The sequence below is a fragment of the Haplochromis burtoni genome, unplaced genomic scaffold (genome assembly GCF_018398535.1).
Source record: "Haplochromis burtoni strain Fernald_Lab_line unplaced genomic scaffold, NCSU_Asbu1 Contig_127, whole genome shotgun sequence".
Lineage (NCBI taxonomy): Eukaryota > Metazoa > Chordata > Actinopteri > Cichliformes > Cichlidae > Haplochromis > Haplochromis burtoni.
In genome coordinates, this window is record NW_024582488.1 from 1,436,884 (window position 1) to 1,447,124 (window position 10,241).

The 10,241-nt window shown below is 39.2% G+C and overlaps 1 protein-coding gene across 5 annotated transcripts in view; it reads right to left on the reverse strand.

The window, feature by feature from the left end:
* Positions 1–710: 710 nt before the first annotated feature.
* Positions 711–10,241, reverse strand: part of mlc1 (modulator of VRAC current 1) — an 11,486-nt gene continuing 1,955 nt past the window's right edge. The window contains exons 1-12 of one of the 5 annotated variants that reach the window (XM_005930307.3): positions 5,768–6,069; positions 5,116–5,436; positions 3,680–3,769; positions 3,461–3,514; positions 3,246–3,347; positions 3,003–3,104; positions 2,801–2,872; positions 2,595–2,711; positions 2,415–2,471; positions 2,000–2,122; positions 1,676–1,837; positions 711–1,457 (exon numbers count right to left, since the gene is read on the reverse strand). In XM_005930307.3, coding sequence (XP_005930369.1) covers positions 1,380–1,457; positions 1,676–1,837; positions 2,000–2,122; positions 2,415–2,471; positions 2,595–2,711; positions 2,801–2,872; positions 3,003–3,104; positions 3,246–3,347; positions 3,461–3,514; positions 3,680–3,769; positions 5,116–5,373 — 1,215 coding nt within the window. In that variant the 5' untranslated portion in view covers positions 5,374–5,436; positions 5,768–6,069 and the 3' untranslated portion in view covers positions 711–1,379. Of the gene's footprint in view, positions 1,461–1,666; positions 1,838–1,999; positions 2,123–2,414; positions 2,472–2,594; positions 2,712–2,800; positions 2,873–3,002; positions 3,105–3,245; positions 3,348–3,460; positions 3,515–3,679; positions 3,770–5,115; positions 5,437–5,767; positions 6,070–10,241 lie in introns of those variants that run through there. The other 4 variants (XM_005930305.3, XM_005930306.3, XM_005930302.3 and 1 more) reach the window with 4 other exon arrangements.

A 10,241-nucleotide genomic window follows, 5' to 3' on the forward strand; every position in this document is an offset into this window, starting at 1 on the left:
ATATATTGCTTTTGATCACGCTGAATGTCACGGATGAACTTTCTGCTGCAGAGCACAACACTCCTGTACAAGGACAGTTTCATCGATGCTCTCTCTTCTTTGTCTCAGACACTTTTAACTCAAGCCGGTTTCCACCGGTTAGGGTATCCTTACCTCACCGTCTGCCATCTCTCACTCTCTTCTTGGTCATGTTGCAGTATGATAAAGCGTCTTGTTGTGGCGGTTTAAGTAATAATAATAATAATTATAATAATAATGACCTGATGTGATGAGAATTATATTCATATTTGACAAGCCAAAACTGACCAGACATCGTTATAGTGACCACCCCATTTCCTCATCCTTTATAGTTTTAATATGAGTAAGAGATGTGAGGTGTCTAGCTCAGAGACAGACACAGGAGCAGAGGGATGCGGGAAAATTGATAAAGGAAGGATATGAAGTTAATAAATATAACAATATGAGAAGGCAATTTTCATGTCCAAATGCAAATACAGGGGTGCTGAAGTTATTGCAATTAAATCGATACACACATAAATTCCACCTCACAGCTTGGTATCAAATTATAAGATAATATCTGAATAACATTTCCATGAAAGTTATTTTCAGATGAAGACTTTTTTCTTGTTCTTGGTTTTCCCAGCACAGAAAAACCCATTTCCCATTCATAAAAAACATTCAACACATACACAAATTTACTCTTGACATACTTAGTGCTGATGGCATTTTATTTTGCACAAGGCATACTTTCAGTTAGTATCATTTACATCAGTTGATACTGCTGCACATCGGCTATATTAAAGCAGGTCTCCTGTAAAAACTACCACACAAGGAACCTGGCTACTGAGTTAGACTTTGCCATGGATTTAAATACGCTTCATTAGTTTTTGCATCTGTTGCATGTTCCACCATGATTAGTCACCAACATGTGAACGGGCAGAAAACTGTTTCAAATTAGGATATTTAAAGAACTGTTTCAATTTTGTGCTAGGGATATTTTCTATTACTTGCCGTTGACTCACATATTTTCAGTACAACTAGCATACAGTGTAAAAATACATTAAATCCCCCGACCAAAAAAATACCACAGTGGTACCAATATGGAAAACACACATAAAAGCATTATCTATGTAAGAAAAAAACACTAACAAAAGCAAAACAAAGTACACGGTTTCAATTTTTTTCCTCCTATCTTTGCTTCATTTTTGTGTATTTTGTTCTTTATTCCAGTCTCCAGTTTTCCGTGTCTCTCCAATACTGCTTTTCCCTCTTGCTCTAATATTCTCTGTCTTCTGATTATACTCTTGTATTTGCAGCTTATAGCACTTGTTTTACCCTTCTTCTATCACCAGGTCTCACCAAATTCCTGGATGTTCTCTTCATTGAGCCATTTGGACCACAACTGCCTTCCAAGCTCTGTCTTTGTCAAAATCCTGCAATGCTCCATTTGATGTTTGCTGCTGTGGAGGATGAAAAGGAAAGAAAATATTCAGAGGAATCAGGTGTTGAGCATGAGTGGTACTGTGCTATTTTTGCATGTAGTTCATTAATTGATACATATGCATTTACATGTGGTATACCTTGATGCTATACTCATCAGTAAATGTCTGTTGTTGTAAGTAGTGATATAGACAAGAGCAGGATTTGCACATATGGGTGTGTTTACCTGGCATACCTCACAGTAATGCATCTGGGTCTGAATGTTGTCATCACACTCTGGAGCTCCCATGCGAAGCTGACTTTTGTAGGTGGCACAGTGCACCACAGTGGCTGAAGTAAGAATTGCCTGCACCAGCAGCAGCACCATCAGAATCAGCAGCAATATGTCATAGGATTGCTGGGATACAAAGAGAGACAAGCACATATATGTGAAATTGGTGTAGTTTTAAAAGTAATTTCTCATGATTTACTTCCCCAGCTCCTGTATTTTTTTTTAATGACACCAGAGCTAAGTGGATAACTCTTGAAAATAAAAACACAACCATATATTTTCACTCACTTTGGCTGTAGGCACATCATGCAGGAATATTTCAATAAAGCTGATCACACTGCAAGAGAGGAAGCCAGAGGCTGAAAAGAGCAGAGGAGACGTCACGCTGCTGATGGCAATCAACACCTCCACCTGAGAGATACAGGGTTGAGAGCAGAAAGAAGAAAGGTGGAAAAAAGAACACAAAAAGCCAGTAGAAAGAAGAAATAGATGTGGTATTTAGATGAAATTATACCTGCTCCAATGACATTTTGCACCCACATGATTGCAAATAGCAGGAGGAAAAAGTTTAGATTGAAAACAAAGTCATAAAACACTGAAGTATATGAATTTCAAGTTTAAAACCAACTCCATGGTATAACAGCTTTACATTCACACTGTACTAATCTCACAGATCCTGCAGATATCAGATTATTGTACTCACCAGGCATTTGTTAGGGTATTCTGACACAACATGACTGGCAATAGCACTGGGGAAACACTGCAAAGAATAACAGGTAATGTTATGCGATTGAGTTGCTCGTCAGTCATTTTAAACATACCTTATCATTCTGAGTGGCCACAAGTGCCCTAAAAAACAGTAAGCTTTATTAAGCCAACTTACAGCCACAAGGATCCAGAAAAATGTAACAGACAAGTAGGGACCAGGCAACAAAGCGTCCATGTTGAGCGCAATAATGCCTCCAAATACAGCCGAGATTCCTACAATCACTTCAATTACCTGTTGCAGACATCAGTTATGGATTAAAAGAAAAACATATACATATATAGGTTATATAGTTATACTTATTTATATGCAAGTTTACTCACAGAATATGCTTTAAGGAGCCGAGTGGGGAAGACTGCAGGTTTGATAATCACAGGCCTGTCGTATGACCCCGACTGGAGGATGGATAGAAAAATGAAAATTGTTTAGGATGAAAGAATGAAAGGGAACAAAAACAAACAAATAAACAAAAAACAAAAACAAAACAAAAAACTCGCTCATGTAGACATGCATACACTCACACACCTTCCTGTGGCAGCAGCAGTCCTCTGCAGAGCGGGCTGACAGGATGACAGTGCTGGCCATCAACACCTCCAACAAGATCATCAGGATAAGGTTGAAGTTAATCTGAGAACAGACAGAACATGTTAGGGGGCGAGAACAGAGACGCAACTGCTAAAAGAGAAAACAAAATATAAAAGAATAACTCAAAATGTTTGTGTTTGTGCATCCAAAAGGACATGTAGTTTTCAATACAGATGGATTTACATTGACAGCTGAGGGGTTCAAGACCAGCTTACAACCAAACCAAACCAGGCATGTGGTCGTCACAGCAAATGTTGACACATAGACCACTTGAAAATCTGACACCTTAAAGGAAACATGAGAGTCTAATTAGTATCGTGCTTCGGTAAAAGCTTCAATTAAAAACCATTAAGACATAATTATCTGTTTAGCCTTTGATGAGTTCATTGTTTACTCACTGCAACGTGTCTGTTCTTGGCAATAGCAAAACTAGCTATTGCTGCAGGGATGCCCTGTGAAGAATACCAACAAAAAAGAGCTGCTGTATTTATCTATGAAGACCATTACTGCCATTTTTGACATGACTCCTGTATAAACCGTGTGAAAGATGCAGCAAGGTATGCTAGCTTTCAAAGCAATATCAGCATGTGATTAAAGTAACTGTGATGGTCACTTACAGAGCCCGCAGCACAGCGCAGGTAGTCCATGGCAACAGGAAACACATTTCCCAAGTACAGAGAGAAACCAGATGTGATGAGCAGACAGCCCTGAGGACACACCGACGCACACACACATACAGCCATGTATACACAATTAAAAGGGTCATAAATGCATTCAGCAGGTAAAACTGTGCAAGAATTCCTCTCTCATACACACGAGCCATTTGAGAAGTAACTAAGCCAACTGCATCATCCTGCCTGGTGCAACAGCCCCACCAAGACTCTTGCGTCCGGTGGGCAGGTGTCTGACTGATAAACACTAAATAATCACAACTGATATACCTGCAATTTACCAGAAATACATAGGTATGTTTCTAGTATGATCTGCAACAAAGTGGGTACGTTTTTTCTTTTGCAATAAACACAATTTGGTTTTAGTTTGAGCAACAATTTTCTGGCATGTAGCATTTACAAGTATGTATTAGATTTTATCATATACATTTGCGTAGTCAGCATGATCTTTTTCATTTTACAAAGTATTGGAGACTACTTTTAGTTAACCAAACTTCATTTCTATCTAGGGTATTGTCTGTATAGTTCAGATTCTTCCAGTGTGCAGCAATTTACACACTGCAAAACTTTCAAAATTTCCCCGCGTTGATTCTTGCATTGAGCTGGGTGTGTCTGCTCACACTTACACTATGTGCACAAGAGTATTGGGCCACATCTCTTAATCACTGAACTCAATAATAATATGGGGTTGGGCTTTGGCTCCCTTCCAGTTCCAGTGCAGAGAAGTCTTGATGCTTACCATGACAATTATGTGCATCTAACTTCATGGGAAAGGCCCTTTTATGTTCCAGCATGACTGTGCTGCAGTGCACAAAGTAAGGACTGGCTAGGTGAGCTTGCTGTGGAAGAACATGACTGGCCTTACCTCAACCCCACAGAACACCTTTGGGAAGAACTATAAGGGAGATTTTCAGCCAGGTCATCTATTCCAGCATTAGTGTCCAACCTAAATGATCTTTTGGATTAATGGGCAAAAATTTCCACAGCCAGATTTTCTATGTAAAAGGCTTCTCAGAAGAGTGGAAGGTATTATAGTTGCTAAAGAAGGGGCAAAGTCCTTAAAATGCCTACAGATTTAGAATGGGATGTCCTAAAAGAGCTTTTAGGCAGTCCAATATTTTTGTCTAAATAGTGTAACACAATACACATGCCCAAAATTGATCTGCTAACATTTTAATTATTGAAACAACCCCATCATGGTGTTCTTTCCTTGTGGAAGCACAAAACGGGATTTCTTGTTGCCACTTCTCACTCAAAATTTCAAGATTGGGGCTACTCAAAAAAAGGAATCACCCCAAACTTTAAATCTGTGTGTTATGGACTAAATAGAAAAAATCCTGTAGTGTGCTTCCGTTGCTTCCCCTGACTGTCTTTCCTCTCACCCCTATGAGGACACTGTAGAGCCAGGCCCTGTAGCTGAAGCAGGGGTGCTTTAGGGGCTCCGGCTGGGCCAGCTGCAGGTCACTGGCCCTCACGTCCACTGTGTAGCTGTCCCGTTCAGACCTATCCCGCTCCCCTCGGTCTGGCCTTCTCTCAGCTCCCCGGTCACCCCGTCGTCCCAGTGTCCCATTTCCTCTCTCCAGAGTGGGCATGTGGGTGTAGGTGAACTCCTCTCTGGCCGACAGCTCCTCGCGCTGCATTGTTAAAGTGGCTGGTGGCTTGCTTCAGTAGCAGGGTGAAAAGTATGGAGTGAAGAAAACACCCTGTGGGAAAGAATGAAAAAACAAAAACAATATCACATTCCAAACAAGGACAAGCTCTTTGTCTTCTCATCATGTTTCTCTTTACGATCGTTCCTTTCAACAAGAGGTCCAGTAATTGTAAAAAGTGATGATGGCAATCGGAGCTCTCAGATCGGAGCTTTCAGGGGAAAATCAATTAAAATCACATTAAATAAAGAGAAAGTATGCCATTAGGCTACTAATCATGCAGTGTAACAAAAACACCCCACACCCCTCCCCTTGTTTCTGTCGGTTCAAGCCAAGAGAACTTACTCTACATTCCACTGCTTCTTTTTTGCTTGTCTGAACTCACCTACTGTTGTTTGTCTCGCAAAGTCTTCCCAGTTATTTTCCAGGAAATGTATCCTTCAAGAACTGGAATCATATAACCACAAAGAAGACAGTTTGTCTTTGCTCGAAGCTCCTTCTGCTCCCCATCTCTCTCCCTCGCAACTTGCAGCCTCTTGCACCCCCACTCTCCTCCTCTTTTCCTTTTCCTCTCTTTCTTTCCCGTTACACGGCGTTACTCAGAAACAGTTCTGAAAAGTTTTTTGAACCCATCAAAGCGTGGAGCTAAAACACATGGCTCTTGTGCTGCCAGCCTACTTTGTGCCAAAGAGAGAGCGGCTGTGCATGACAACAAGGGGAGGATGAAGGGGCTCGCACTGGGGGCAGAGTTAGAAGGGCAAACACCCTCTTTACCCTCCTTTTTGCCCATGCAGCCACACATGCACATCAAGGCACTCACAAAACTGAACAATAGGCCTTCAGAATTGAGCACATAAGAAATTTAGAAAGTCACATTCATAGCAAGTAGAAATTCGCACAAGTGCAGAATCAAACTGTTGTTTTTTGCCTACAGTTGAGTGCGTCCCCCTGTTGTGTTCCCCCTCACAACTTCCCTCTGTGTTACTTAGTGTTTCACTGCACTTCACAGCCCACTAAATTAAGATGCCCAGCAGTGCTTTAGAAAAGAGGCGACAGAGACATTTCCATGGCCTAATCACATGGTCCCTTGTGTGACACGGCTAATCTGATGATGGATCATTTCTGCTCCATATAAGAATCTCTTAATGACTCATTAAGGACTAAATCCAATTGGATAACAACATTTTGTGGGTGTGTGTTAATTGTGTCCGTGTTTAAATGTCTACATATGTGAGCACCTCGGGATTCCTTTCAGTCTTTAACACAGCCAAGCATTCTCAGTTCAACATTGTTCCTTGGTGGTGGTAACCATGGCGACTCCTTAACAACTGCTGTCACCACAGCCCTTGCCATTCCCTGCCCAAAACACAACACACACACGCACACACACACACACACACACTGCAAATACCATGACCACTCAGAGAGCATTTTGAAACTGCCCTTGGAGAAGGCAGAGGGTCGGGAAAACACTAATTGAATGAGACACAAATCAATATCCAAATATTAATATAACAAATCAAAACAGAGTATTATTCTACTCGTGATATTTATGTCCGATGAAGATAAATTAATGTCAGTATTAGGTTTGGAGGGTGGCATGAAAAAGCAGCTACTCTAATGGCACTGCTATTGTCTTGACAGTAATTTTAAATGGATGCATGTCTGCGACAAACACTTTTAGCCTTTTTTGTAGAAGTGTAAACTTTAAAAGAACAAACTATCTGTTCACTCTAAAAGCCTTTGTTTCTCTTGTTCCTCTTGACTTTTAGGGATATACTTAAGTCTAACTAATTTTTCCACTCTGATTAGCATCTGCCTGCTTCCCACTCTAACTCCATTCTACACCACAGACTACTATGACATTTCAAGCACATTTGACCAGTGCTTAAATTCGCACATAACAATCATTCCCAAACCTCAGACTGCCACTGCCCGAGTTTGAAATGCAAATATCTTCTGCAGCCCACCCAAGTCTTTACTCGTGACTGATGTTGAACTTGATTCTCCATCAACAGCTTTAGATTAAGATTCAGGTTAAGATCCAAGAGGATTAAGGATTACAAAAGTTTACTTGTTAAATTATCCCATATGGAAAAGAAATAGTAAAAACTTATAAAAGACTTGCATAAGATGTGGCCTACTTCATATAGTGAATCATATAAGGCTTATATGATTTACTCATGAAAGTGTCCACTTCCTCATTACTTTCATATATTGTTTTAGTAAGTATCCAAAACATACAAGTTTCATTTATATAATATTTCAAGGGATCTTATATCTGTTTTCACTCTTGTATGCTTTTCATATAAGTTTCACACAATACAGATACAAACTTTATAAGATTTATATATATCTTTTCCATATGGGATATGTCCCTGTCTACTAAATCTTTTTACATTTTGTAATAAATGAGTATTTCAGTTAACTGATTTTGTTTTAAAAACGTATTTTTATCCTTCTGTATATTATTGTATACTACTATTCTTATTATATATATTGTATATTTTATTCCTCTATCTCTCTTGCTACATTGAGCATGTGTATGACAAAAGAATTTCACTCGGGATAAATACAGTTCTTCTTATCTTATCTTATCTTATTTTAAAACGTCTGCAATTTTTAGGGCCCACCTGCAGTATCTTCATGGCCCATGAGGTGGTGACTGCTCACACTTTGGTTAACACTGGTCTGAAAAATACAACAGAATGGGTGTTCTAGAAATGCTCTAGAAATTTGAAAAACAGTTTCTAATACACAATAATGTATTTTCTTTACCATATTTCCTATTTTCATAACATATTTGATAGCATATAGCTGGACTGTCTTTATTAAAATAAACTTTATTACTCTAGAAATAACAGAGACCATGTTTATTTCAGGAACAGTACTCAAGACCAAGTTGGATGTAGTGATGGTAAATGTGATTCTTTTTACTGAATTGAGTTTGAATGAGTCACTAACCAAAGTGAATCAGATTTTTTGAGTCATTTGAGTCACTGAGTCAGTTGACCAGAGAGTGCAAAAAATGTACATTTTCACTCAAACTCAATTTGTTTCTCTTTTCATGTAAATCCTACTGCTAAGATGAGTGATTGAAAAAGAAAAACAACTATTTTTATAGAGCAAAAAGGAGCAAAAAAAAAAAAAAAGATTTCTAAAGGGAACATTTATTTTTATTTTATTAGTATTTTCCTCAAATGTGTCAAATATGTTTTCTCATCTAAATGTCCACTGAGCTGTTCCTTAACATTGTTTGCCAACCAAGAAGAAGAAGAAGAAGAAGCTGTGAGCCAGGAGGGAGGGGTGAGGGAGGGGGTGAGTGAGTGAGTGAGTGAGTGAGTGAGTGATTGTTTATGCTACGATTCAGCACAGGGAGGGAGGGGGTGAGTGACTCAAATGTGCTGTTAGCATGTTAGCAGAGCGATGCTACTGTGAACCAAGGAGCTATTGTCTTGATGTGAGCTTTCTACTCAGGGTTTTTTCTTCCAGTTCAGAGCAGAAATGTTTTTATTAAGAAACTTGCTGTTGCTTTTTTTCCACACAATTTGAATTATAATCTTTATATATATTTCTACTAATTAAATTAGTTTGCTAACAGCAACAGGGATGAGTCAGTTGGGCTTGTGAATCATGATTCACGAGTCAGTAAAGTGATTCTCGAGTATTGAACAATTCGTTCAGGATTCGCACATCACTAGTTGGAGGGGTCCCTTCTAAGGAGGCCAGGTCTCTTCTTCTGTCATTGCAAAATTTGCACATTGCAACAGCTGTAATTTAGCCACTTAAGCCCCACGACCCCGGTACCGGAAAAAAGGAGGAGATCATGTTTAATCAGTTATAACACGGGGTCAGAAATATAAGTCCCGACATGTGTGGTATCCACAGAAACCTCTGAATCTCAGCTAAAATCTTATGGGGTGCCGTTTGTAAAGTGAAACATGCTGAAATTAATGGCAACATTTTTCCACATTTAGCTCAAAACAAGTCCTTTTTTACAACATTTAGTAAAATATTTGTAACTTTTCATATTTAAAACAGAATTTTAAATGTTAAATCTAAATGTTAAATATTCAATCTAAATGTTAAATGTAAATATTATATTTAAATCTAAATGTTAAATGTTAAATCTAAATATTATATTTAAATCTAAATCTAAATGTTAAATGTTAAATCTAAATGTTTAGGCTAACATGCAAATTTATTGCACAGATCAGCGGAAATACCAAAATAAAAGCTTTCCGAAAACCTCTGGTGCAAAAGTGTGCCGGTAGTGGTCAGACACGTTCTCACTCCCTAAGCGTAATAATTTTCGCTAGGTGACAAATTGTCAACATTTTATGCTTTCGGGTACCCAACACGTTCCTAAATGACTGCATCGGAAAAAGGAGAGCACATGAGAACCGTTTGGACTCAATCTACACATGTTCGTTCATTTTCTAAAAATCGCTTTGGAAAAAACTATTTTACGTCATTTAACTGCTAGTAAAGGTTAGGAATAAGGTTATGGTTAAGGTTAGGTTTAGGGCTGGAACGTCTATTATGGCGGGACCGTCATTCCACTGGAATTCAGCCATAACCCGGCACGGACCATGAGAAAGCATGTCCGGCGATTTAGCTGAAAACATCGGAAGATCCGTTTTGTTGGCCATCCAAAGGTTCAGCAGTAGTGCACTCTTAGCAGCTGCAGTCTCCACTTCACAATCACTGCAGCACATGTCCAGCATCGTAGGCAAGAAGTGAAGCAGCACATGGCGGGGAGAAGTGAGGGGGAGAGCAGACACAATTTTGCACCGGAGGTTTTCGGGAAGCTTTTATTTTGGTATTTCGTTGATCCATACAATAAATTTGCATGTTAG